The sequence below is a fragment of the Saccopteryx bilineata genome, chromosome 1, assembly GCF_036850765.1.
Source record: "Saccopteryx bilineata isolate mSacBil1 chromosome 1, mSacBil1_pri_phased_curated, whole genome shotgun sequence".
Lineage (NCBI taxonomy): Eukaryota > Metazoa > Chordata > Mammalia > Chiroptera > Emballonuridae > Saccopteryx > Saccopteryx bilineata.
The window spans coordinates 129,855,155-129,880,322 of record NC_089490.1 but is presented as its reverse complement, the minus strand read 5'-3'; the positions used below and the strand labels follow the sequence as shown (position 1 = coordinate 129,880,322).

The following is a 25,168-nucleotide window of genomic DNA, read 5'->3' as shown; positions in this document are numbered from 1 at the left end:
GCAGGTCTCTGTGCCATCTCCTCTTGGCCTTCTCCCTACAGAGAGGAGACCATCACCACTGTGGTGAAGAGCCCACGTGGCCGCCTCCAGTCCCCCAGCAAGTCTCCCTCCCTCTCGCCTTCCCGCCGCCCTGCCAGTCCATCCAGGCCAGGCCTGTCAACCCCTGAGCTGCTGTATTCAACAGGGGCCAGCCAAGTCTACAGGCCAGGGGCAGAACCAGACTGGAGGCCCACTGTGCCCATGCTGTATGTGACAGAGCCTGGAGCCCACACGCCGGTCTTGCCAAAAGGCACTGGGTCCCTGCCCAAGTGGGTGGAGGTTGAGGAAACCATTGAAGTCCAAGTGAAGAAAACAGGCCCAAGGGGTGTGTCTCCAGCCAGAGAGGTGCCTGGCAGCCTGGCAGGGCACCTTTTCACGCTGCCTGGCAGGACCCCAGGAGACCCCAACAGTAACAACTCCAACAACAAGCTGCTGGTCCAGGAGCCCCTAACCCAGGGTGGAGTCGTCTGTGTGGACGCTGGGCTGGAGACCCTTCAGCTGTCCCCTCCTGGGGCTACCAGAGAAGTTCAGGAAGGGGAAGGTGTCCACCTAAGGGAGGAGCCTGTGGACACTGATGGCCTTCGGGGCTGTCACCCCAGGATCCTCGCACACAATGGCCGAGCGCTGACATTGGCTGACCTGGAGGGTTCTGTGCCCCAGGAAGGGGAGACCTTTGGCTGCTGCAGTCTCATGCCCAGCGTTTCTGACAACCCGCCCTGCGAGGTCTCGGTGCTTCAGAGGGAGATTAGCGAGCCCACTGTGGGACAGCCTGTCCTGCTCAATGTGGGGTGTCCACAGGGCCTCCGAGGCCCACCTGGCTTCTTCAGCTGCCTGCCCCAGGAGACAGTTCTGACGGGGCCCCAACACAGCAGCCCTCCTAGTGTCTCCTGTGTATGGGAGGCCCAGGCTGGGGGTGCAACGTCCCGGAAGCCATCCTTCTGCACCCAAGTCCATCTCTCTGCAGTCAGTGGCCAGAACACCCAAACAGTCAGCTTTGGGACAATGGGTGAGACAGTCACCCTGTGCATTCCACCGGATGGAGATGAGGACGCCAGCCCCTCCCAGGGCTGAGGCTGAGACCCTCAGGGGCACAGGCAGCTGGGGGTTCAGACAGGGAATTGCAGAGCCAGGACGCTGCTCACAGGCTGCCTGCTGCTGTGGCTGCACAGGGGCAGCAGGAAAAGGGACCTCGGACCCTGCCTGGAGCCAGCTCCTACCTGCTTCACAGCTGCCCTGGATTTTGGGCTCAGGAAAGAGGCCTGAAGCCAGTACCTTGGGATATGCACTCTGACCTCCTCTTGTTCTCCAGCAGCTCGGACTTCAGCTGCCTGTCCTTTTACCCAGGTGCTTCCTACCTCATAAGGTGGGGTCTTCAGCTGAGGACACTGTGTGCACAGCTCTAACCCATATTAACAAGAGCTCTGGGGGAGCAACAGAGAGACCAGCCCTGGGCTATGCCCTCCCCTCCCTGTCTGCTGCAGCACAGCCCTGCCCCAAGCCCAGGATGCCCCCACCTTAGTGGAGGCTTCCTCAAGGGCACATCTTTCTCCTGGACATTTTCCTCAGCCTCCAGGAAGCCCCAGTAGGGCCTGTGCTGCAGATCCCCGGGACTTCCCTGCAGATCGAGCCAGGGTCTGTGGGTGGGAAGCAGCCCCTCTCAGCTGACTCCAGGATGATAATAAACTGGCTCTCACACCCTGTATTCTGCTCCTTGTTTATTCCAGCGGCTCTGGCAACTTGGGTGGGAGGGGCCCTCAAGGCTTGGCCGTGGGGCCAACCAGTGGGCAGCCCAGGCCCCCTCTGTTAGCAGCCATAGGTAGATCCTGGCCATCTTGGGGTCCCTGGGTGGAGGTGGGACAGCTCGCCTGCCCAACCTGCTAGCACTCGGGCTGTGGGGCTGGTTGCAGGTGCACCCGTGTGACTGCCCTTAGTGGTTGCTCACAGTGTGCCATAGGTGAGGAGGCCTTCCTGTCCCCTGTGCATCCGGGCTATTGTCAGAACAGACAGCAGGGGCTATGATGTGTGTGGGGTCCTCCTTGGAGTGGGAAAGGACAGGGTGGGTACCCTAATGCTGGATAGGGTTCTGGGGCAAGGGAGGGCTCTAGGCAGGGGGACGTGCTGGAAACAGCTATGGGCATGCCCTGGCACACCTGTCAGACCACAGTGATGCCACCTGGGGCTTGCAGCCAGGTGGAGGAAGGGGCTGCAGGCAGGGAGGGTCTCATGGTTTCCTTGGGAAGAGGTAGGGACTGTGTGGGAGGCCAGGGCGGGGGCCAGGTGAAGGTGTGACCTGGGCGCAGCCAGGCCACACTTGAAGAAAAGGATGGATTGGCCCTCAGGTGGAATCCCCTCCTGGGTGGAGACAGGGGCTGCTGTGGGAGGGCAAGAAGGGAGCCCACCCCTGCAAATCCCCAGGCCCCTTTTTTGGTGTCAGGCTGAGAGTTCCCTATATTATGGGGCTGGTCCACTGGGCCTTGGGTCCTGAGTGAGCCACTGGGGAGGCCAGCACAGGATGGGGGGTGGGAAAAGCTGACACTGAGGGGCAGACAGGGCACAAGGTGGGTATCCAGGCCCTGATGCTCCTGAGTTTATGGTCTCCTGAGGCATTAGAGTGCAAACTCAGGGGTGGTGGGGCTCTGCTCTCCCTGCCTCAAGCACCGCCCACTCTCTCTCAGTGACCGCCACCTCTTGAGAAGAGTGGCAGGTGGCTGGGGCGGGCGAGGGGGAAGGGCAGCCTGGGCGGCTCTCCTGGGTGCTTCTGAGGATGGTTTTCCATGAGCCCTTTCCTGGGCCCAGGCCCCGCCTCACCCCTACATGCTGACCCCTTTCCTCACAGGTGCTGTTGTCCCACTCCCAGCTGTCCTGGAGCAAGAGCACCAGGACACCATGTCTGTCCAGAGGACACTCGGGGGCCCTGAGGCTCCAGGACCCTCTGCAGGGGACCGTGCTGGCCTGCACCCCAGGGGGCCACCTGTTCTCCCGGAGGCTAGCCCCTACCTCTTAGGCACTGAGGCTGCACATGAATCTGGTGAGGCCCAGTGGTGGGCTAACGGCAAAGCACCACCTGTTCCCAGATACCCTTTCCTCTGTGAGGAGCCCATCCTTGGTCATCATGGGTACCCACCACGGGAGTGAACTGGCAGAACCCTGTGGACCCAGATATCACCGAGGTCCTTGCACTGGGGGGTCCGAGGCAAGGCCCACCCCTTGCTCAGGCTGTCACCCCATCTATGAAAGTAGGTGAGGGTGTAGTTCAGGGGAGATTCTGCCTACTCTGAGCACATCTGTCCTGGGTGTCAGAGGCCTCCTGGGTCAGACAGCCTGGACACCCTGTGCGCCAGGGCAGGCGAGGAGGCGAGGAGGCGAGGGAGGAGGGGACACCTTGCCCTTGACAGATGAGACTTCTGAGATGCTGCTGAGGAGCCCCTCAGAAGCTGCTGTGTCCTTTTGCGGGCTGGGGGGCTGGGGGAGGTGGACAACCTCATGGCTGACAGCCAGCTGTTGCCTGGAAGAGGTGCACGTCCATAGCAGAAGTCTTGGGTTTGGGGGTGCAACCCTGCTTTGCCTATGTTCTCATCCTCTGGGGCCTGGGGGGCGACATGGCAGGATGTCATGGGGGACAGCACCAGCCTTATCCTGGGTTCCGGCTCACTAAGCCCTGGCCTCCCACCAGCAGAGTCCAAGAAGATGCATCAGTTTCTCCCTGATGCAAGCCAGCATCAGGACTCAGGGGCTCCGGCCACGGCTCCTGAATGCATCGTGCCCATTAGGTAACTTCCTTGGCGTACTAGGTAGGACCTTCCAGGAGAGGACATCTGGGGGCAGGGAGTATGGGGTAGGCTCACAACAGCCCATGTCAGCTCTACCCCAGCAAAGGCAACAGAAGGAGAGGCCGCTCTCAGGGTGAGAGGTGTTGGGGAAGCCCCTCTACACCTAAGCTTGGGGCCCCTGTCTCTATATTCCTTCCCAAACTGTCTGCTGTAGCCCCGGGTGGGGGTGGAGCAGGGATCCATGTTACCACAAGGGTCAGTGCTCACCCCCAGAAGTGGATGGGCAGGCGGACAACTCACCCCACTGTATGGTCCTAGGATGGAGAATGTAGCCTGGCCAGGGACAGGGCCCACTGAGCTCTGGGATGTCTGCAGCCAAGTGGTCACAGAGACCGTGCACAGGACATATGTGTACCCGGCCAGCAATGTGGGAGACACAAGTAAGCTGTGTGTGTGCCCCCCATGCCCTCACGGCGGGACACTTGCACAGAGGGCCCATCTGATGTGCACCAGCCCTGCTATGGCTGGCCATTGCCGCCCCTAGTCTCTGTCTCCACAGAGGGGCATTGCTGGGAGGGGAGGAGGCAGAAGCAAACTAGATTTCCTGCAGCCTGAGTTACCATGCTGTGCACGCCCTGCCCTCAGAGAGCTGGGGCTCAAGCAGGAGCAACAGTGCTGGAGTGGGAGGAAGCACTTCCTAACTGCCAGGAGCTCAAGTGGAATCAGGAGGGGGGCGCGTCACTTGGGAGGCGATTGGGCTCTGTCACCCGACTGTTATCTCAGAGCCTTGCTGTCACCTGGGGCACCAGGACATGCCTAGGGTCTCTGCCAGCCAACCGGGGGTCTTGATGCGGGCCCCAGCTCACAGACTTAAAACACTGTGGGCTGTGGTGGGCGACCGGGCTGTGCAGCCTGCACACCTCTCACAGCTGCCCTCCCCCTTCCCCAGGACCCCCATCCATGCAGGTCACCATCGAGGATGTACAGACACAGGTGGGCAACACAGCAAAATTTCAGGCTGTCATCGAGGGCAACCCGCAGCCCACAGTGGCCTGGTATAAGGTAGGGACAGGAGTGGGATGAGAGATCCTGTGTCTGGAGGGGGACTATGTCCCACTGGACATAGCTTGTCACTCACCAAAGGTGGCTGGACACCAGTGCTGGTTCCCAGGGGTAGGCTGATGGCCACTCCACCACCTGTGTTTCCAGGACAGCATCCAGCTGGTAGACAGTGCACGACTCAGCCAGGAGCAGGAAGGGATAACCTACTCCCTGATGCTGAGGAATGTGACCCAGGATGATGCTGGTGTCTACACCTGCCTGGCTCAAAATGCTGGTGGCCAAGTGCTGTGCAAGGCAGAGCTGCTAGTCCACAGGGGTGAGTCAGGGAACTCCTCCCAGGTCCTGGTTCCACATGGGCACAGGGTCTCGCGGGCTCCCGTAGTCTTGGGTACAGAGAACTGCTCCCATGGATACTACAGAGTTGGGGGACAGTGGAATGGGGCGGTAATCTTCATTCACACTGATGGCTGCCTGCTGCCTGACTATAGGGGACAGTGAGCTGGACTTGGAGAAGCAAAGCTATCGGAGAAAACTGCACTCTTTCTACGATGTCAAGGAGGAAATTGGGAGGTATCGCCCCAGCCCAGCCCAGGAGCTCCACCCCCAGACCCTGCCCATTCCCCAGAACCCTGGCCTCCTGGAGTCCCCAGCCTGGAGCCTCAGTCTCTGGAGAGCCCCATCACCCTGGAGTCCCCAACCAGGGAGCCCCCAGCCCACTGAGGACCTTGCCTTCTGGAACCCTCATCACTGGAAACCCCTGCCTCCTAGGAACCCCACTTCTCAGGGCCACCGCTCAGTACTCTCTGACCCCCCCAGAGCCCTGCTCCCCCTCAGCCCCTGCTTTCTCAGAACCCCCACCTCTCAGAAACCCTGTCTCCCAGCAACTGCACCCCCTGGAAAGCACCATCCCCCACCTGTCCCCAGGAACCTCTGCCTGCCCCTTCCCCTCCACCAAGTACCCTCTTATATCCCTGTCTCTAGGAACCCTACTTCAAGGGAGCCCTTGTCTCTCCAACTATTCACTCCCTACAGCCCCTGTTCCCCAAACCCCACTGCCCAAAACCCCAACTTACACTCCACTGTCCTTTCATCCCCCTCCTGGGAGTCTAGTCTGGTCTTAGAACTCCAGGAGTCCACTGTGGGCTGCTCTCTTCCCAGGGGCGTGTTCGGCTTCGTGAAGAGGGTGCAACACAAAGGCAACCAGATGTCCTGCGCCGCCAAGTTCATCCCCCTGCGGAGCAGGACGCGCAGCCAGGCCTATCGGGAGCGAGACATTCTTGCGGAGCTGAACCACCCTCTGGTCACTGCACTGCTGGACCAGTTTGAGACACGAAAAACTCTCATTCTTGTACTGGAGCTGTATCCATCCCTCAGCCCCAGGGTGTGAGGGGGGTGCCTGCCCTAGAGGGCCAAGGGTCCACGGGGTGGGGCCAGGCCTGTGACTCTGCTGTCCTTGGTCCTGCCCTCCTGTTGGGGACAGCCAGCTGGGCCTCTCCTGTTCCTGTGATGATGCTGTTGAATACCAAGCCCAGCCATGGTACTTTTTAGCTCTCCGATCTCATAGCTCTCTGTTTCTTGAGCCAGGACTTTGGGCAGTATTGTGTCCAAAGGATTCAAGACTCCTACAATCCATGTGAGCCCTCTCCAGCACGAGTTCAAACTGCTTAAATGGCAACCCCAGGCCCCAAGTGCTAGGGCTCCTTCACTGTCCAGTCAGGCTCCCAGGAGGGGCACATACCTTCCCGGCCCCCTCTGGGTCTCACTCCACCACTTGCTGCCCAGGTGAGGGTGTCACCACACCCTCAGCTCCACCAGTCAGCAATCTTTGTCCCTGCAGAGGCTGTGGGCTCTGTGCAGAGGGAAGAGGACACCTCCACCCTGACTCTGCTCTGGCCACTGGCCTCAGTTCTTTTCCTCAGGGTCTCTGTTTCACATCCTCTCCTCAACCTGGAAGCCCCACCGCCCCGGCATGGAGTCCCACCACTCTCCCGAGATAAGACTTACTTACTACGAGGTGTGGGGCCGTGTGGTTTCCAGACCCCAGAGCTTTTCTTAACCCAAGCTCCAGCTGTTCATCGGAGGAACTACTGGACCACTTGTTCAAGAAGCATGTGGTGACAGAGGCTGAGGTGACCTTGTAGTCTGAGCTTGTCTGCCTAACTAGTAGGCTTGCATGCATACCCTGCCAGGCCTCCGACCCCACCCCCCACCCCACCCTGCCTGCCTGTCTCAGCAGACACAACCCTCCTCTCGCACAGTGTGCTCCAGCTCAGAGACCTGTTGGGGGGTCCTCAGGGTCTTATGAGGTGTCGTAGCTCCTCAGTCAACTCTCAAAGCCCTCCCAGCCAGGGCTCACCACTCTCCTCTCTCAGAACACATCTGGCCAGGGGGCCAACCCTCACCGACTCCTGAGACATCAAGCTTCCTGCTTTGCTCAGGTGGCTTCACATACCCTCCCCACCTTTGGGGCCCAAGAGAATCCATCCTCATGCCCAGGCTTGTGAGGTCTGAGAAACTTTGTATGTGGGATATTCCCATGTCTGGAGGGAGTGGAGGTGTAGACTGGAAGAGGGCAGAGAGGAAAGTGGAGGGGGAGGTCGAGGCTGGCTCTCTCACCTGAGTGATGGCCTTTGCCGCCATAGGTCAAAGTCTACATCCAGCAGCTGGCGGAGGGGTTGCACTACCTGCACAGCCATGGCATCCTCCACCTGGACATAAAGGTACTTGCCCCACCTATCCTGTGTCCCCAGAGCCCAGGGAGGGGCAGGTGGGACCCTGGGGCCTGCAGGATAGAAAGGCACAAGCCCACTACTCCCAGCTTCCCTGTCAGGATTTGCTCATTTTGGGGGATGAGGAGCTCACTACTTTAGGAGCAACCCCTTCAGGTGGGGTGTGGCTTGGCTCTAATAGAGCAGAGGCCATTCCCAAATTATACCAAAACCTGCCCCGAGGACAGCCCACTGTCCCTCCCCCTCCACCGGCCTCTCTGTCTCCCTGGGACAGGCCTGCACAGACTCTCTTGTCCCCCTCAGACCTGGCAGTCTTGGGAATCACCTCCTTAGCTCAAGGCCTCACCTGCCCCCTGACTCTGCCCAATAGCCCGCCAACATCCTGATGGTGCATCCTGCTCAGGAAGACATTAAAATCTGCGATTTTGGCTTTGCCCAAAAAATCACCCTGGCAGAGCCGATGTATAGCAAGTACGGGTCCCCTGAGTTTGTGTCCCCTGAGATCATCGAGCAGACTCCTGTGAGCAAGGCCTCTGACATCTGGTGAGTGGGTGAGCTCCGGGGACAAAGCTGTCATGCTGGCCTGTCCTCCTGCTCTCTGCCTTCGCTCCCACCTCGGCGCTCACCCCCTTGTGCCCCTCACTTGCGGGCCAGGCCTGGGGTGTCTTACAGCTGTGGTTTTGTTCCTACAGGGCTATGGGGGTCATCTCCTACCTCAGGTGAGGACACCCTGGCTCTCATCAGCTATCTTCTTCGAAGCCAACCCCAGATCCTTCCTAGCAGCCCCACAGGAGGTCACAGGCACCGCTGGCCTTCCCCGTATCAGAGACCCGGGACTCAAGGGGCAGCTATTTCAGGAATGAGGAGTGGTGGGCCAGTTCTGATAAGAGGTTTCTGCCCGGTGCTTTGCACACACACTCCGTCCCAGAGGAGCTCTTTGGGGCATGAGCAAAGCACTGTTTCTGCAGAGTCTGGCTGGTTTGTCCGTGGGCCCCTCACAACATCCTGCCCTGAGGACACTGCTGGTGTAGGCTGAGCCTGGGTCTTGAGCTCTATTCCAGGCCAAGCCTAGGTCCCCACTCCTGGCTGAGCCTGGGTCTCCGGGCCAGTCTGAGACAGTTGCTGGGATTCTGAGGGTGCTGAGAGGCCGTCCTAGTCAGAGTTCCACCCATAAACCACATGGGACCCAGAAATCCAAGGCCATGTCTGAGTGCTGGACACTCCCTCTGCTTTCAGCCTGACCTGTTCATCCCCATTTGCTGGGGAGAGCGACCGTGCGACCCTCCTGAATGTGCTGGAGGGGCGGGTGTCCTGGAGCAGCCCAGTGGTCACACGCCTCAGCCAGGACGCTCAGGACTTCATCAAGGCCACCCTGCAGAAGGCCCCAGAGTGAGTGCAAAAGCCCTCCTCCCCTCCCTATCATCTGTTCAGGGGACCGGCTGGCCCCCAGCTTGACCCCCGCTTTCTCTCCCCACAGGGCCAGGCCTAGTGCAGCCCAGTGCCTTGCCCACCCTTGGTTCCTGGTGAGTAGGCCGAATCTAGCCTGCCTGGTGAGCAGGGAGGGAAACTGATGCCAAGAGAGGTAGGACCTATCTGACCCTAGGGTGCACCAAGGTCTCCCCTGAGGTGGCTTTCTTCTCTTGGTCCTCCAGAAGTCTGTGCCCGCAGAGGAAGCCGTCTTCATCAACACCAAGCAGCTCAAGTTCCTCCTGGCCCGCAGCCGCTGGCAGGTGAGCCCAGCCACAGAGGAGGTGGATGCCAGGGGCACAGCAGGACACGTGCAGCGGTGGGGGCAGGTGCCTGGAGGAGCCTGGCAGCAGCGGAGAGAAGCTAGGCTCCCAGTGCTGGCTGTATGCCCCTCTGGGTCTGGGAGAGACATCTTTTTTGGGGGGGATCTACAGGGTGGTTGCACATACTTCTTGCCAAGGTGAGGACAATAACCACAGACTCCTGGGGTGCAGGGGATGAGGACAGGGGCTTTCAATGCCCTCATTTCCTGAGCCCCCAGTTGAAGGCAGCGGGCACCAGCTTATGGTCCCCTGTCCCTGTGCCCCCAGAGCTCCCTGATGAGCTACAAGTCCATCCTGGTGATGCGCTCCATCCCAGAGCTGCTCCAGGGCCCGCCAGACAGCCCGTCTCTAGGAGTGGCCCGGCACCTGCGCTGCGACACCGGCGCCTCTTCCAGCAGCTCCTCCTCCTCCGACACCGAACTGACACCCTTGACCCTAGCCAAGTCGCTGCCGCCCTCTCCGGTGACCCACTCCCCCCTCCTGCACCCGCGGGGTTTCCTGCGGCAGTCTGCCAGCCTGCCGGAAGAGGCCGGGGCCTGTCCTCGCTCGGAGGCACCACCTCCGCCTGCCTCGCCCCAGGGCACAGAGCTCCCAGCCGCCTCTGGCTGCGTGCCCCGGCACAGCATTATCCGCAGCCTGTTCTACCAGCAGGCCGGGGAGAGCACCGAACGCGGGGGCCCAGCCGTGGGTAGCAGGCAGGTCCCCGTGCGGCGGCGGAAACACCTGCTCAAGGGTGGCTACTTCGCGCGCACCTTGCCTGGCCTGCGGGAGCCGCTGCTGGAGCACCGCGCGCTGGAAGAGGAGGCTGCCTGGGAGAAGCAGGCTGCTCTGATGGCCAAGGCACCCTCCTTTGAGACTTCCCTGAGGCTGCCCAGCGCCAGTACCAGCACCCCCGGAGGCCACTGCCCCAGCCATTCCCCGGAGTTTGACTGTCCACCTTCCAACAAGCACTCATCACAGGCCTGCCATGAGGGGCAGTGTCCCACTCCCGGCCTCAGGGGCCTTCAGGCAGCTCCAGGAGGGGAAAGCCTGCCCAGAGGTGTCGAAGGTGCCATGGAGATGGAGTCTGTGAAAGGGCAGGGCCTATTTTCATCCACTGGTGTGGGTCCTGGCCTTGCCGAACAAGAGGGGTCACCCCAGGACAGTTGTGCGGGGCAGCCGGCTTTTCTCCGGCACCCTCAGTGGGGCCCAGCCCTGGGCAAGGGCTGCGCCCCTGCTGTAACTGCCACAGGTCAGGTTTCTGGCTCCCTTCCTCCAGGGGGCTACCTGGAGGCTTTCTTGGCCACCTCAAGCCCCTTCCTCGCTGGGGAGCTCCAGGCTCCCTCCTCCCCAACTCAGGCAAGTCTCCCATCAGATTCTAAGAAGAGGTTGGAGGCCACCAGTCTCCCTGGGAGGCCCAGTACCCTCAGCTCTCCAGAGCCAGCCTCCCCATCTGGCGCAGAACCCGGCCTCTCCTTGGAAACCAAGAATTTAGCCAAGGAGACAGAGGGCCTGTCCAAGTCTGAGTGCAGCCCACCTCAGCCTCAGGAGCAGGCAACCTCACAGAAGTTCTCCCTTGGGCACCATGGAGGTTATGTGGGGATGGCTGGCTACGGTGCCTTTGCCTTCGGTGGGGATGCAGGAGGCATGCTGGGACAGGGACCCCTTTGGGCCAGGATGGCCTGGGCCACCTCTCAGTCCTTGGAAGAACAGGATGAACCAGGGGCCCAGAGCCTACTCTCCCAGGCCAGCGTGGTACCCCTGCCAGAAGGCAGCAAGGATACTCCAAGGGCCTCCCCAGAGCTGACCTCATGGGAAGACTGCTGTGCGGGATCCCAGGTGTCCCTGGTACAGATCCAGGACCTGTCAAGGGACATGGAGGCAGCTGACACCGTGTCTCTTGATATATCAGAGGTGGAGCCTGCCTATCTCAACCTGTCCGACCTGTATGACATCAAATACCTACCTTTTGAGTTCATGATCTTCAGGAAGATCCCCAAGCCAGAGCTGCCACCCTCCCCAGCGTCTGAGGCCAGGGAGGAGCTGGTTGAGCTCCCAAAGGCAGAGCGTCCCTGGGAGGGTGTGCTGGGCCTCCCCGCTGGCCTGGAGATCAGGGAGGAGCTGGAGGATGTGGAAGCCCTGCTCGGGGAGGCAGGCTGCAGCAGGAAGCGCAAGTGGTCCCCGCCCTCCAGGGGCCTCCTGCGCTTCCCTGGGAGGCATGCCCCAGCGGAGGAGCCTGTGGAGCTGGATCTGCGCCGGAGGGTGAGGGCTTCGGTGGCTCATATCTCCCGCCTCCTGAGGGGCAGGCCTCAAGGTGAGGCTTCTGGGCTGGACCAGGTGGGACCTCTCTGTGCCTTTGGGTATCTTGCACCCATGCCCAGGAATCGCAGCTCAGGATCCCATCTAACACATGAAGCCCACCTCCTTCCTGTCCCTGTTCTGCCCACACTCCAAGCACACAAGGGCTTCTGTTCCCAAGGTCACCATCTTGGATTCATCTCCTCCCATGTATATCTGAGACCTCGTGTGGGAACCTGGAGCCATTGCAGGGGTTAAACCCCTGTGGAGAGGATCCCAACAGGACCAGTCTTCCTGACCTTTGACCCTCTCTGACCCTACCTGACCCCAGACTTCAGCCAGGCCTCCAAGGCACTTGTGCCCCTGAGCTGCTCCCCTACCTGCCCAAGGTTCCCCCACCCAGGATGAGCCGATGCTTCAGGCTAAGGAGTGGGTGGCCTTCACAGCAGAATTAGTTTGTTTCAAAAAAACAAAACCCTGGGATCTGGGCTTTTTTGCCACATGGGAATCTGGCAGTGAGTGGTGGGTGGCCCCATAATCCTCTTCCCTTGCTGCGGATGGCAGTGCCAGGCGGCTGGCTGCCAAAAGGAGCCAGCCCTTTGGTGTGACCTCCCTCGGTCATGTTCTCCTTGCAGATCCAGAGAAGGAGGGCCCCCCCAGGAAGAAGGCAGGTCTAGCTTCCTTCCAGCTCCCAGGTTTGAAGAACAGAGACCAAGGTGAATGTGCTTGGTCCCCCTGCTGCTGAGGGGGGGAGCCTGGCTTTGGGGGAGGGGAGCCCTTTCACAGTGCCCAGACCAGAGGAGGGCAAGCTAAAACCCACAGTGGCTTGATCCCAGATGGGGGTGCTCCGGCTCCCTGGCTGTCAGGACTGAGCAGTCCTGGAAGCCTTCCTGGAAGAGGTGCTGGTGTTGAAGATGAGCTGGGTGAGGGTTGGCTTCTCTCCAGTATCCCCACCTCAGGTTTCATGCTCTTTGGCTGGGGATCACCTCTGATGCTTGCTCTACCTACTTTTCTAGCGCCATTCTTCTTAAGGGAGCTTGCAGATGAGACAGTGATACTGGGCCAGTCTGTGACTCTTGCCTGCCAGGTGTCGGCCCAGCCAGCTGCACAGGCCACCTGGATTAAAGGTTAGGAGCTATCCTGGTGCCAGTGAGCGGGTAGAGAGTGGCAGAACAATAGGGGTGGTCCTTGAAGTCATGGCTATTAAGGTACAGAGGGAAACTGAGGCCTCGACAGGGTGTGAGGCCTAGGTGTTTTGAGCCATTTCCTGGCTTGCTCTATCCTGATGCAGACGGAGCCATCCTGGAGAGCAGCAGCCGCCTCCTCATCTCCTCCACGCTCAAGAATTTCCACCTTCTGACCATTTTGGTAGTGACCGCCGAGGACCTAGGCATGTACACGTGCAGTGTACGCAATATTCTGGGCACAGTGGCCACCACAGCTGTCCTCCGGAAAGCAGGTGGGTGGGCCTCGCCAGGCCATCTCAGTGGAGATGAAAGGAGGGGCCACTCCAGTCTGTCACCTTCTCCTGAAGGTTTCCAAGGGAGCCTGTGAGACTAGCTTTTAGACCCCACACCTTGGTCCCTCGAGTGGGCTAGCCCTCAGGTGGCCAACTCCAGGTGCCCTGCTCCACTACTCAGCCAAGCTGAGACATCTCTGACCAGAACCTGGGTTGGGAAGACAGCTCCCGGCGAAGGCCACTCCGTGGGCTCCCGAGCATGTACCGGATGAGGGAAGCCTGTGATTGAGCAGGCAGACACCTCCCGAGACTCTGCCAGAAGAAGAGCCTGGAATCTATGGGACCAGGGAGAGGGTGGGGCCAGGGCCTGGCAGTAAGGTGCAGGGCTGGGGACAGGGACTTGGAACTGAATGGACCACCCCTGAGAGCCCACCTCAGACCCCGGACTTGGACTCTGCAGAGCGCCCCTCGTCCTCCCCGCGCCCAGACATCGGGGAGGTGTACACAGACGGGGTGCTGCTGGTCTGGAAGCCCATGGAGTCCTATGGCCCTGTGACCTACATTGTGCAGTGCAGCCTGGACGGTAGGACTGTGCCTGCACCTTCGCCCCCTGGGGGGCTCCGTGGCGAGTGGGGGTGGCGGGAAGTGCCTGGCAACTCAGTGCTTCTGGGGGAAGTGCCTGGCCCTCTCTGTGCCCCTGAACACCCACCACGGCAACCTCACTCAGGGAGGGGTCTCTCCACCCTGAATTCTGGAATGGGGAGGTCTGGAGCTGCCCCTCACCCACTCCGTGTGGTCAGGTGGCACCTGGAACACCCTGGCCTCAGACATCTTTGATTGCTGCTACCTGGCCAGCAACCTTTCAAGGAGCGGTGTATATACCTTCCGGACTGCGGCTGTCAGCAAGGCTGGCATGGGCCCTTTCAGCAGCCCCTCGGAGCAGGTCCTCTTGGGAGGGCCCGGCCACCTGGGTGAGCCTCTGCAGGACCCGGCAGGCGGAGGGTGGTGATCCCTTTAGAATTGCCCAAGGCACATACAGTCACTGGGAAGATTTGTTCTGGCTACTGTGTCACCACTCCTCCATCCTCAAATGGTCCAAAGAATAAGAAGCCAAGTGTGGTTTTAAAGAGGGGCCCCTTGTCAAGGTGCAAGGGAAGGGGTGATAGGCGACAAGGTTGGGGAGCTGGGGCAACAGGAACACCCCAGTCACCTGCTTTCCTTTCCGCAGCCTCTAAGGAGAGCAGCCCTGCACCACCAGCCCATTTGTTCCCCAGCACCCAGACCTTCGCCTTCCAGACACAGATCCGAAGGTGCCAGCAGCCTCCTGCACTCTCTCTCTTTCTGCTCTCTCCCTTCCCCCACTGCTCACCAGCATATGCACCCCTCTGTCTCCCCTGGGCTCCATCCCTGCAGCTCTGAGAGTGGGAAGGAGCTGCAGGAGGGCACATGGGGCCTGCAGGCAGGGACAGGAAGGGTCCTCAGGGGTCTGGCCTGTGCTTCCTCTCCAGGGGCCGCTTCAGTGTGGTGCGGCAGTGCCGGGAGAAGACCAGCGGACGCATGCTGGCTGCCAAAATCATCCCCTACCGCCCGGAGAACAGGACAGTGGTGCTTCGTGAGTATGAGGCCCTCAAAGGCCTGCGCCACCCACACCTGGCCCAGCTGCAGGCTGCCTACCTCAGTCCCCGGCACCTGGTCCTCATTTTGGAGCTGTGCTCTGGGCCCGAGCTGCTCCCCTGCCTGGCCCAGCGGTGAGTGGTCTCCCAGCCTGGATGTAGGGTTGGGAGGGCTGAGTGCATTGCCCAAGTGCACATCGGGCACACCTCCACTGGTCAGCCCTTGCCAGGGAGCGGTCTCAGCAGAAACAGACAGAGCAGAGCCCCTTCTCTATGCCCCCCCCCCAGGGACTCCTACTCAGAGTCAGAGGTGAAGGACTACCTATGGCAGATGCTGAGCGCTGCCCAGTACCTGCACGCACAGCGCATACTGCATCTGGACCTCAGGTCTGAGAACATGATTGTCACCGAGTACAACCTGCTCAAGGTGGTCGACTTGGGCAATGCCCAGAGCCTAGCCCAGGAGAGAATCCTACCCTCGGAGAGGTTCAAAGACTACGTGGAGACCATGGGTGCGCAGGGTGCGGGGTGGGCCAGGAGAGACCCCCCCAAGTTTTGCCTCCTGCCCCATCCACTGCAGACACCCAGCCCCTTACCTGTGCCCCCTTCCCAAACCCCTTAGCCCCTGAGCTCCTGGAAGGCCAGGATGCTGTCCAGCAGACAGACATATGGGCCATCGGTGTGACAGCGTTTATCATGTGAGTCTTCCACACTGGGGGAGGGATGTGGGTGGTATGGATCCAGGAGGGTGACCTCAGACCCCTGCCTCCCACCCGCACAGGCTGAGCGCAGAGTACCCTGTGAGCAGTGAGGGCACACGAGACCTGCAGAAAGGCCTGCGCAAGGGGCTCATCCTCCTGAGTCGCTGCTATGCGGGGCTGTCCAGGGGCGCCCTGGCCTTCCTTCAGAGCACACTGTGCACGCACCCCTGGTAAAGTGGACCTGTTCTCACCCCCACAACCTTCAGTAATGCCCATTCCCCTCTGCCCTGCAACAACCAGAGCAGACTGACCCTCCCCACCCTCCCCATGCTCCAGGGGCCGGCCTTGTGCATCCAGCTGCCTGCAGAACCGGTGGCTGACTGAGGAGGGCCCAGCCTGCTCCCAGCCCTCCGTGGTGACCTTCCCCACTGCGCGTCTGCGCACCTTTGTGCGCGAGCGTGAGAAGAGGCGGGCGCTGCTGTATAAGAAGCACAGCTTGGCCCACATGTGCTGAGCACTTGGCCCTGTGGTGTGTGAGTGAGTGGGGTTGACCCAGCCTGGCCTCCACATGTTGTATATGCACAGACATGCCAATAAAAAACGAACTGCGCAAGGTGTCTTCCATTCCACTGTTTTGTTTTAGGGAAGAGGGTGAGGGCCATGCACCTTCCTGGGGTTTGGGGGACCATTTAGTTAGCAGAACTGCCCTTCTTTGTTTCTTGGGTTGAAAGAGCCTGTCAGGGCAGCCTCACCTGGGGTGTCCAGCTTACAAACAAAAACCTCTTCCGTCCCCCACAAAGTGGCACAATTGGTCCCTCAGTCTCACCCAACTTGCCAGCCACTGAAGCATTTCCACTGGGACTCCTGAGCTCCAGGGTACAGGACTGAATGATTCCCATGGTCACCTTCCTGGCCTGGTCCTCCTGAGCTCCAGGGTGCAGGACTGAATGATCCCTATGGTAACCATCCTGGCCTGGTCCTCCTGAGCTCCAGGGTGCAGGACTGAATGATTCCCATGGTCACCTTCCTGGCCTGGTCCTCCTGAGCTCCAGGGTGCAGGACTGAGTGATTCCCATGGTCACCTTCCTGGCCTGGTCCTCCTGAGCTCCAGGGTGCAGGACTGAATGATTCCCATGGTCACCTTCCTGGCCTGGTCCTCCTGAGCTCCAGGGTGCAGGACTGAATGATTCCCATGGTCACCTTCCTGGCCTGGTCCTCCTGAGCTCCAGGGTGCAGGACTGAATGATCCCTATGGTAACCATCCTGGCCTGGTCCTCCTGAGCTCCAGGGTGCAGGACTGAGTGATTCCCATGGTCACCTTCCTGGCCTGGTCCTCCATCAAAGCCTCCAGGATAGGCCACTGCAGCCCTTTCTTGGTCTGAGGCAGAAGGATCCTGGTGAGTGACCAGTCAGGCCACCCAGAAGGAGTTGAGAGGTGGGAGCAGAGTTAGGGGAGGTGTCATGGAAGCTGCTGAAGGAGCCTGAGCCACAGTCTTCTTCCCCCCACCCAGTTCCTGCCAGATGTTCCTGCTGCCCACAGGGAAATCCTGTTTGGAACAAACATGTTGTCCTGAGGTCACATGAGCAGTGTTGCCTTATTTCACCTCCACCAGCTTCCAACTTTACTTGCTGTTAGGAATGGTCTCCCAATACCAGTGCTCTCTTTGGGGGGCAATACATCATGTCCAGGGACTATGTATGTCCTCTGCTGAGGAGTCCTCCCACATGGCACTTCCTGTACCCTGGCCGCTCCTGTTCAGAGGTACAATGAGCACACCTGCAGTCTCAGCTCTCATGGTGCCCTGTGTATGAACCCACTCCTTCCTCTCCATCACATACTCATCCAGCCCCAGCTTGCCATGCCCACAGCAAGCTTGGTTCAGTATGCTGGGACCAGGTAAGACTAAGCTCCTTGTCTTTGGAGTATGCATTTCTTTGGTGACCTCCTCTGTGCTGTGTGCTGGGATAAGACTTGCTCTTGTCTAAGCCTTTAGAGGTCAAATTCAACAGGTTGAGCAGAGCTTCAATTCTGACACTGAGAGACACTTGCTGGGGCTGTACGAAGGAAATGGGTCCTCCAGATCCTCCAGGATCTCAGCTTTTCTGGGTCTAGGATGGCCTGGCCTTGCTTCCCTGGAAGCCTAGTTTTTCTCATGTGTTCTGCGTTGGTACTCTGTGCCGTGCTTCTTGTGAAACCACTGGTGACTCCTTGCAGCCCTGCATAGGACTTGCCACATCATCCCTTATTCCTCCCATGACTCTCTTCCCTTCTCATTCGGGGTGGCCTCTTCCCAGACAGCCTTCCTGATAAATCTACTTAAACCAAAACTCTCTCTGTTTATGTGATATAAGTATTTTATTGGTAGGTTGTTCAATGTGTATACAATCTCAGCTTTGGCAGATGAAAACATTCCAGGTGCTATTGAAAAACATCATTATATAATTAACACAACTATGTGGTACACTTAAAAAGTTAAAGATGGTTGCCTGACCAGGTGGTGGCACAGTAGATGGAGCATCGAACTGGGATGCTGAGGACTCAGGTTCGAGACACCGAGGTCACCAGCTTGAGCGCTGGCTCATCTGGTTTGAGCAAGATTCACCAGCTTGGACCCAGGGGCGCTGGCTCGAGCAAGGGGTTACTCGGTCTGCTGAGGGCCAGCGGTCAAGGCACATGTGGGAGGGCAGTCAATGAACAACTAAGGTGTCACAATGCACAACGAAGGACTAATGATTGATGCTTCTCATCTCTCTGTACCTGTCTGTCTGTCCCAGTCTATCCCTCTCTCTGACCCTCTCTGTCTCTGTAAAAAAAAAAAAAAAAAAAAAAAAAAAAAAAAGTTAAAGATGGTACATTTTATGTTATAGGCATTTACCCCTATTTCAAAAAAAAATAGTAGACACTTCAATACAAAAATAAAAAAATTAAAGACAGTATGATGCCACTGGTCCATTAAATAGGGAATATTAGTAAGAAATAAAAATTATAAGCAATAAACAAATGGAAATTCTGGAGTTGAAAAGTACAAAAATTGAAGTGAATAAATTAAAAAAGGGGCTCAACAGCAGACTTTATCTGACAAAAAATACAATTAGTAAACTTTAAGATCTATCAATACAGGTGATCCAATTTGAAAAAGAAAAAGAAAAATATTTAAAACAGCCTTGGCCAGTTGGCTCCAGTGGTAGAGCGTTGGCCTGGCGTGCAGGAGTCCCAGGTTCGATTCCCAGCCAGGGCACACAGGAAAAGCGCCCATCTGCTTCTCCACCCCTCCCCCTCTCCTTCCTCTCTGTCTCTCTCTTCCCCTCCCACGGCCAAGACTCCATTGGAGCAAAGTTGGCCCGGGCACTGAGGATGGCTCTGTGGCCTCTGCCTCAGGTGCTAGAATGGCTCTGGTTGCAACAGAGCGACGCCCCAGATGGGCAGAGTATCGCCCCCTGGTGGAGCTGGGTGGATCCCGGTCAGGCGCATGCAGGAGTCTGTCTGACTGCCTCCCCGTTTCCAACTTCAGAAAAATACAAAAAAAAAAATTTAAAACACTGAACATAACCTCATAGAACTGTGAGACACCAAAACACATACTAACATACATATAAATGGGAGTCCCAGAAAGTGAAAGAGGTTAAGAATATTTGAAGAAATAATTGTCAAAAATTTTCTCAAACATGATGAAAGACATTAATATACATATCTTATAAATTTGATAAACTCCAAATGGTGGACAAAAAGAGATCCACATCTAGACACATTATAGTCAACCTAAGGAAAAACAAAAACAAAGGAAAAATTTTGAAAGCAGCAAGAGAAAAACAACTTATCACACACAGGGTAACCCAATAAGATAAACAGCTGATTCCTCATTAAAAACAGTGGAGGGCAGAAGATGTTCAGATAACATACTTACAGAGCTAAAAGAAAGAAAAAGAAGCTAAGAATTCTATAATTAGCAAAACTACCCTTCAAAAACAAATATAAATAATGATATTCCCAGATATTTTAAAAAAATTGAAAGAACTGCTTGCAAGCTTTTCTTACAAAACATACTACAGGACTAAAAGAAATTGAAACCAGATGAAAACACAAATCTACATGAAGAAATAAAAAGCATGGTAGATATAATTATATAGTAATTACATAGGTAGATATGGAAGACAGTATCAATAAAGTTTTCTTGACTGATTTAAAAGCCAACCACATAAAACAATAATTATAAAAGTGTATTGTTGGGTTTATAATATATAAGACACACACAATAGCACAGAGAAGAGTGAAAGAAATGGACCTATTTTGGAAAAATGAATCAACACCAGGCAGTAATGTGAATCCAGAGGAATGACTTCTTCTTTTGAGAAGTGTAAATAATAAATTAATCTTTCAATGGTGTTGTCAGTCACCTCCATAAATTAAAATCACATGGTGTACAATCATGGATACAATAGAACACTCCACTGAAGAGCAACAGAGCTCACATTCTTTTCATGGGCAATATGCCATGCTATAAAACAACTAAGTATGTGTTCTCACCACAATGGAGTTTAATCATAAATCAACAATAGAAGGAAATTTGGGAAAGCCTCAAATATTTGGAAATTAAACAATATACTTGTAAATAACTCATGTGTCAAAAAAAAGAGATCACAAAGACAATTAGAAAGTGTTTCAAGCTATCCTGACCAGGCGGCGGTGCAGTGGATAGAGCATCAGACTGGGGCGCAGAGGACCCAGGTTCGAAACCCTGAGGTCGCCAGCTTGAGTGTGGGCTCGTCTGGTTTGAGCAAAGCTCACCAGTTTGGGTCCAAGGTCACTGGCTTGAGTAAGGGGTCACTCTCTCTGCTGTAGCCTTCTGGTCAAGGCACATAGGAGAAAGCAATCAATGAACAGCTAGGGTGCCACAACAAAAAATTGATGCCTCTCATCTCTCTCTCTTCCCATCCGTCTGTTCCTATCTGTCCCTCTCTCTGTCCCTGTCACACACACAAAAAGAAACATAAAAAAAGAAAGTATTGCGAGCTAAAAAAAAAAAAAAGGAAAACAGAATATCAAAAGTAACGAGATGCCCTGGAGCAGTGTATAAAGAAAAATTTATAGCTGCAAATGTCTGTGTTAGAAGATCTGAAATCAATAACTTAAACTTAAACTTTAAGAAAAATAGAAAAAGAAAAAAGAGCAACCTGACCCTCAAACAAGCAGAAAAAAGGAGGGAGTGGAATAAAGATGAAGATCACTGAAATAAAAAATAAGGAAAAATAGAGAATGCCAAGTGAAATAAAAATTGAAAAGATCAAAATAATTTTCACAAAATGTTAGTGCTATTGACCAGAGACAAAAAGACACAAATTACCAAGATCATAAATGAAAGAAACATCACCACCAACCTTTCTTATAATCCTAATTAAAAGGATTATAAGAAAATATTATACATAGAAGAATTTATGCCAGAAATTTAGACAGCCTAGATGAAATGGGGAAATTCCCAGAAAGACAAAAATTACTTAAGAATTGGAAAATCGGAACAGACCCATAACAACTGAAAAAATTGAAATAGTAATTTAAAGCCTTTCCATAAAGAAAAGCATAGAATCTCACTGGAGAATTCCACAAAACACTGAAGGATTAAACAACAGCAGTTTTTCACAAATAAGTACAGAAAACAGTGGAAGAGGGAACAAAGACCCTAGGAAAACCAGGCTCACATTCCCCCATGTATGAATGTAAAAACCTGAGCCAATGGAGTTCAGGAAGATACTGAAAGCATTAGATGGGATCTATCACAGGACTACCACATGGCTGTTACATCTTGAAAATCAGGCATGTAATACACTACATTAGTGGAATAGTGTCTTTATTAGTGGAGGCGATGAGAATGCTCTGAATTTGGATTGTAATGATGGCCAATTTAGTAAAAATCTTTTAATTGTCCACTTGAAACAGCTGCATTCTATAGTGTGAAAATTATATCACAATAGAGTTGTTACAAAAATTAAGAGTGATCAGGAGAGAGATTCCAAGATGGCAGTGGAGTAGACAGATGCACAGACTGCCACCTCCCATGACCAAACTGGATTACAAACTATTTTATGAAAAATCATTGTGAAAAACCAACTTTGGACTAAAAAAACAGGACTCGAAAACCAAGGAGCACAGAAGAATCCACACCAATCCTGGTAGGGAGTGCAGGGGCATGGTGGGGGCTCCCCTGCTCCGAGGAGTGAGGGGAGGTTGAGGCTGAGGGTCCAGAAGTGCTCTTATTGCAAGGAGAAAAACCCTGAGAGGTGGGGGTCCTCAGTCCCAGGACCAGAGCCCCAGCCTAGAAACCCAGGGACTGGAGGAGACAGTCTGACAGCATTGAGTGGGGAGAAGAGCGAGAGTTCTGTCTGTGGGAAGCGGCTGGTGAAAGAAAGTGCAGCCTTAAAGGGCCAGCACAGAAAATATCCCTCACAGCTACTTACCTGGGGCTCTGGGGGAGAGGGGGGCTGATAGGACTGGTCTTGCATAAGGAGAGGGGGGAGATTGAGACATGGAGACATAAATGGTGCTGCAGAGAGGAGAGCCTGAGCTAATCTGAGTCATTCTCCAGTGCCAAAGCAGCCATAGCTGGGTGAGGGGCATTCGCTACACCCTGCACAAGCCAAGCATGGAACCAGCTGACTCACCTCCAAAAAGCTCTCCAGCTTCAATAAGCACAAAATATTGTTCAGAAAGGAGGAAATAAAGGGGAGTGACAGTGACTCAGGTTTCCAGGGAGTACTGAGCTACACCTCCCCCTTTATACTGAGAATGCACCCCGCCCCCACAGAGGCACTAGGCAAAACACACATTCAGACTATCAGAGGTCACACTCACAACGTTCCTGGATACACTTTCAACTAAAAAAATATATATATGCCCACTTCTCCCCTCCTCAAGACAGAAGCCCCCTGCTGGGATCAGCAAACATAGAAGCTCCCTGCTGGGATTAGCACAGATGCTTCCTGCTGGACTCAGCAAACAAACACCAGGAAAATTAAGACTTTTAAGCAGCTCTACTAGTTAAGGAGAATTAAAATCCAAGCAACAGGCAGAGGCTGAGGAATAAAAATCCTGGAGAAGAAGCCACATTCCATAAACCAACCTCAGACCCACAACTCTAACAAGCTTGCAAACCACACACAGAAAGAATGGGAAGACAGAGGAACATAAACCATATGATTCCACAAGAAAAATCCCCAGAATAAAAACTAAATGAGATGGAAGTAATCAAATTACCAGATGCAGAGCCTGACCTGTGGTGGCGCAGTGGATAAAGCGTCGACCTGGAAATGCTGAGGTTGCCGGTTCAAAACCCTGGACTTGCCTGGTCAAGGCACATATGGGAGTTGATGCTTCCTGCTCCTCCCCCCTTCTCTATCTCCTCTCTCTCCCCCCCTCTCCTTTCTAAAATGAATAAATAAATAAATAAATAAATAAAGATGTTTTAAAATTACCAGATGCAGAATTTAAAATAATGATTGTTAAGATGCTTAAGGATCTCAAAGCCACAATGGATGGACTTAATGAACACCTAAATAAAGAAATTGAAAGCATCAAAAAGGACACTGAAATAATAAAAAAGAATCAATCAGAAATGGCAATTACGCCTGACCAGGCAGTGGCGCAGTGGATAGAGCGTCGGACTGGGATGCTGAAGACCCAGGTTCGAGACCCTGAGGTCACCAGCTTGAGTGCGGGTTCATCTGGTCTGAGCAAAAGCTCACCAGCTAGAGTTCAAGGTCGCTGGCTCAAGCAAGAGGTTACTCGGTCTGCTGAAGGCCCGTGGTCAAAGCACACATGAGAAAGCAATCAATGAACAACTAAGTTGTTGCAACACGCAATGAAAAACTAATGATTGATGCTTCTCATCTCTCCGTTCCTGTCTGTCTGTCCCTGTCTATCTCTCTCACTGTCTCTGTAAAGAAAAAAAAAGTAAAAAAAAAAAAAAAAGAAATGGCAATTACAATATCAGAAATGAAGACTACACTAGAAGGAATCAACAGCAGGCTGTATGAAGCAGAGGATCGAATCAGTGAATTAGAGGACAAGATAAATAAAAACACAGAAACAGAGCAACAAAAAGAAAAGAGACTCAAAAAGTCTGAGGAAACTATAAGGCAACTCTGTGACAATACGAAGAGAAATAACATCTGCATCATAGGGGTTCCTGAAGGAGAAGAGAAAGAACAAGGGATAGAGAACCTGTTTGAAGAAATCATAGCTAAAAACTTTCCTAAACTGATGAAGGAAAAAGTCACACAAGTTCAAACAGCACAGAGAGTCCTGATTAAAAAAAAACACCAATGAGGCCTACATCAAGACACATCATAATCAAAACACCAAAGTTAAGAGATAAGAAAAAATACTAAAAGCAGCAAGAGAAAAGAAGTCAATTACCTATAGAGAAGCCCCCATAAGGATGACATCCAACTTTTCAACAGAAATACTGGAGGCCAGAAGGGAATGGCAAAAAATATTTAAAGTAACAAAGAACAAGAGCTTACAACCAAGGCTTCTTTATCCAGCAAGATTATCATTTAAAATTGAAAGAGAAACAAAAAGCTAAAATTGAAAGATAAAAAAAAACTCAAGGGATTCATTACAACCAAATCAGTACTGCAGGAAATGTTAAGGGGCTTGCTGTAGAAAGAGAAATGGAAAAAAGAAATCGAGAAAAAGATGATTATAGATCTAACGAATAAAATGGCAATAAACAACTACATATCAATAATATCCTTAAATGTAAATGGAGTAAATGCTCCAATCAAAAGACACAGGGTAGATGTGTGGATAAGAAAACAGGAACCGGGCCCTGGCCGGTTGGCTCAGTGGTAGAGCGTCGGCCTGGCGTGCAGAAGTCCCGGGTTCAATTCCCAGCCAGGGCACACAGGAGAAGCACCCATCTGCTTCTCCACCCATCCCCCTCTCCTTCCTCTCTGTCTCTCTCTTCCACTCCCGAAGCTGAGGCTCCATTGGAGCGAAGATGGCCCGGGCGCTGGGGATGGCTCCTTGGCCTCTGCCCCAGGCGCTAAAGTGGCTCTGGTCGTGACAGAGCGACCCCCCGGAGGGGCAGAGCATCACTCCCTGGTGGGCAGAGCATCGCCCCTGGTGGGCGTGCTGGGTGGATCCCGGTCGGGCGCATGCGGGAGTCTGTCTGACTGTCTCTCCCCATTTCTAGCTTCAGAAAAATACAAAAAAAAAAAAAAAAAAGAAAACAGGAACCGTACATATACTGTCTACAAGAGACCAACCTCAGAACAAAAGATACACATAGACTGAGAGAATAAAGGGATGGAAAAAAATATTTCATGCAAACAGAAAGGAAAAAAAAAGCTGGGGTAGCAATACTAATATCTGACAAAATAAACTTTAAAACAAAGGTAAGAGATAAAGAAGGTCACTACATAAAAGAAGCATTAAACAGGAAGATATAACTATTATAAATATATATGAACCTAACATAGGAGCATGAAAATATATAAAACAGATGTTGATGGACAAAAAGCGCAAGATCAACAGCAATACTATAGTAGTAGGGGATTTCAATTCCCTACTAACATCACTAGATATATCCTCAAGAAAGAAGATGAACAAAGAAACAGCAGACTTAAAGAGCACAATAGATCAACTGGATTTAATAGATATCTTTAGAAACTTTCACCCCAAAGCAACAGAATATACATTCTTTTCAAGTGCTCATGGTATATTCTCAAGGATA

The 25,168-nt window shown here is 54.2% G+C and overlaps 1 protein-coding gene across 12 annotated transcripts in view; it reads left to right on the top strand.

Moving 5' to 3' along the window:
- OBSCN (obscurin, cytoskeletal calmodulin and titin-interacting RhoGEF) overlaps positions 1–16,045 on the top strand; it is a 207,689-nt gene extending 191,644 nt beyond the window's left edge. For 9 of the 12 annotated variants that reach the window (XM_066266225.1, XM_066266252.1, XM_066266217.1 and 6 more), the window contains 26 exons: positions 2,876–3,067; positions 3,713–3,809; positions 4,128–4,249; positions 4,759–4,871; positions 5,019–5,187; positions 5,360–5,441; positions 6,030–6,230; positions 6,940–7,000; positions 7,514–7,591; positions 7,971–8,143; positions 8,293–8,319; positions 8,837–8,989; positions 9,078–9,123; positions 9,253–9,330; positions 9,658–11,683; positions 12,303–12,383; positions 12,684–12,794; positions 12,959–13,126; positions 13,587–13,709; positions 13,927–14,097; positions 14,355–14,436; positions 14,635–14,874; positions 15,028–15,251; positions 15,362–15,437; positions 15,521–15,670; positions 15,777–16,045. In XM_066266225.1, the coding sequence (XP_066122322.1) occupies positions 2,876–3,067; positions 3,713–3,809; positions 4,128–4,249; positions 4,759–4,871; positions 5,019–5,187; positions 5,360–5,441; positions 6,030–6,230; positions 6,940–7,000; positions 7,514–7,591; positions 7,971–8,143; positions 8,293–8,319; positions 8,837–8,989; positions 9,078–9,123; positions 9,253–9,330; positions 9,658–11,683; positions 12,303–12,383; positions 12,684–12,794; positions 12,959–13,126; positions 13,587–13,709; positions 13,927–14,097; positions 14,355–14,436; positions 14,635–14,874; positions 15,028–15,251; positions 15,362–15,437; positions 15,521–15,670; positions 15,777–15,954 (5,222 nt within the window). In that variant the 3' untranslated portion in view covers positions 15,955–16,045. Of the gene's footprint in view, positions 1–41; positions 1,740–2,875; positions 3,068–3,712; positions 3,810–4,127; positions 4,250–4,758; positions 4,872–5,018; positions 5,188–5,359; positions 5,442–6,029; positions 6,231–6,939; positions 7,001–7,513; positions 7,592–7,970; positions 8,144–8,292; positions 8,320–8,836; positions 8,990–9,077; positions 9,124–9,252; positions 9,331–9,657; positions 11,684–12,302; positions 12,384–12,683; positions 12,795–12,958; positions 13,127–13,586; positions 13,710–13,926; positions 14,098–14,354; positions 14,437–14,634; positions 14,875–15,027; positions 15,252–15,361; positions 15,438–15,520; positions 15,671–15,776 lie in introns of those variants that run through there. The other 3 variants (XM_066266271.1, XM_066266260.1, XM_066266198.1) reach the window with 2 other exon arrangements.
- Positions 16,046–25,168: the final 9,123 nt, after the last annotated feature.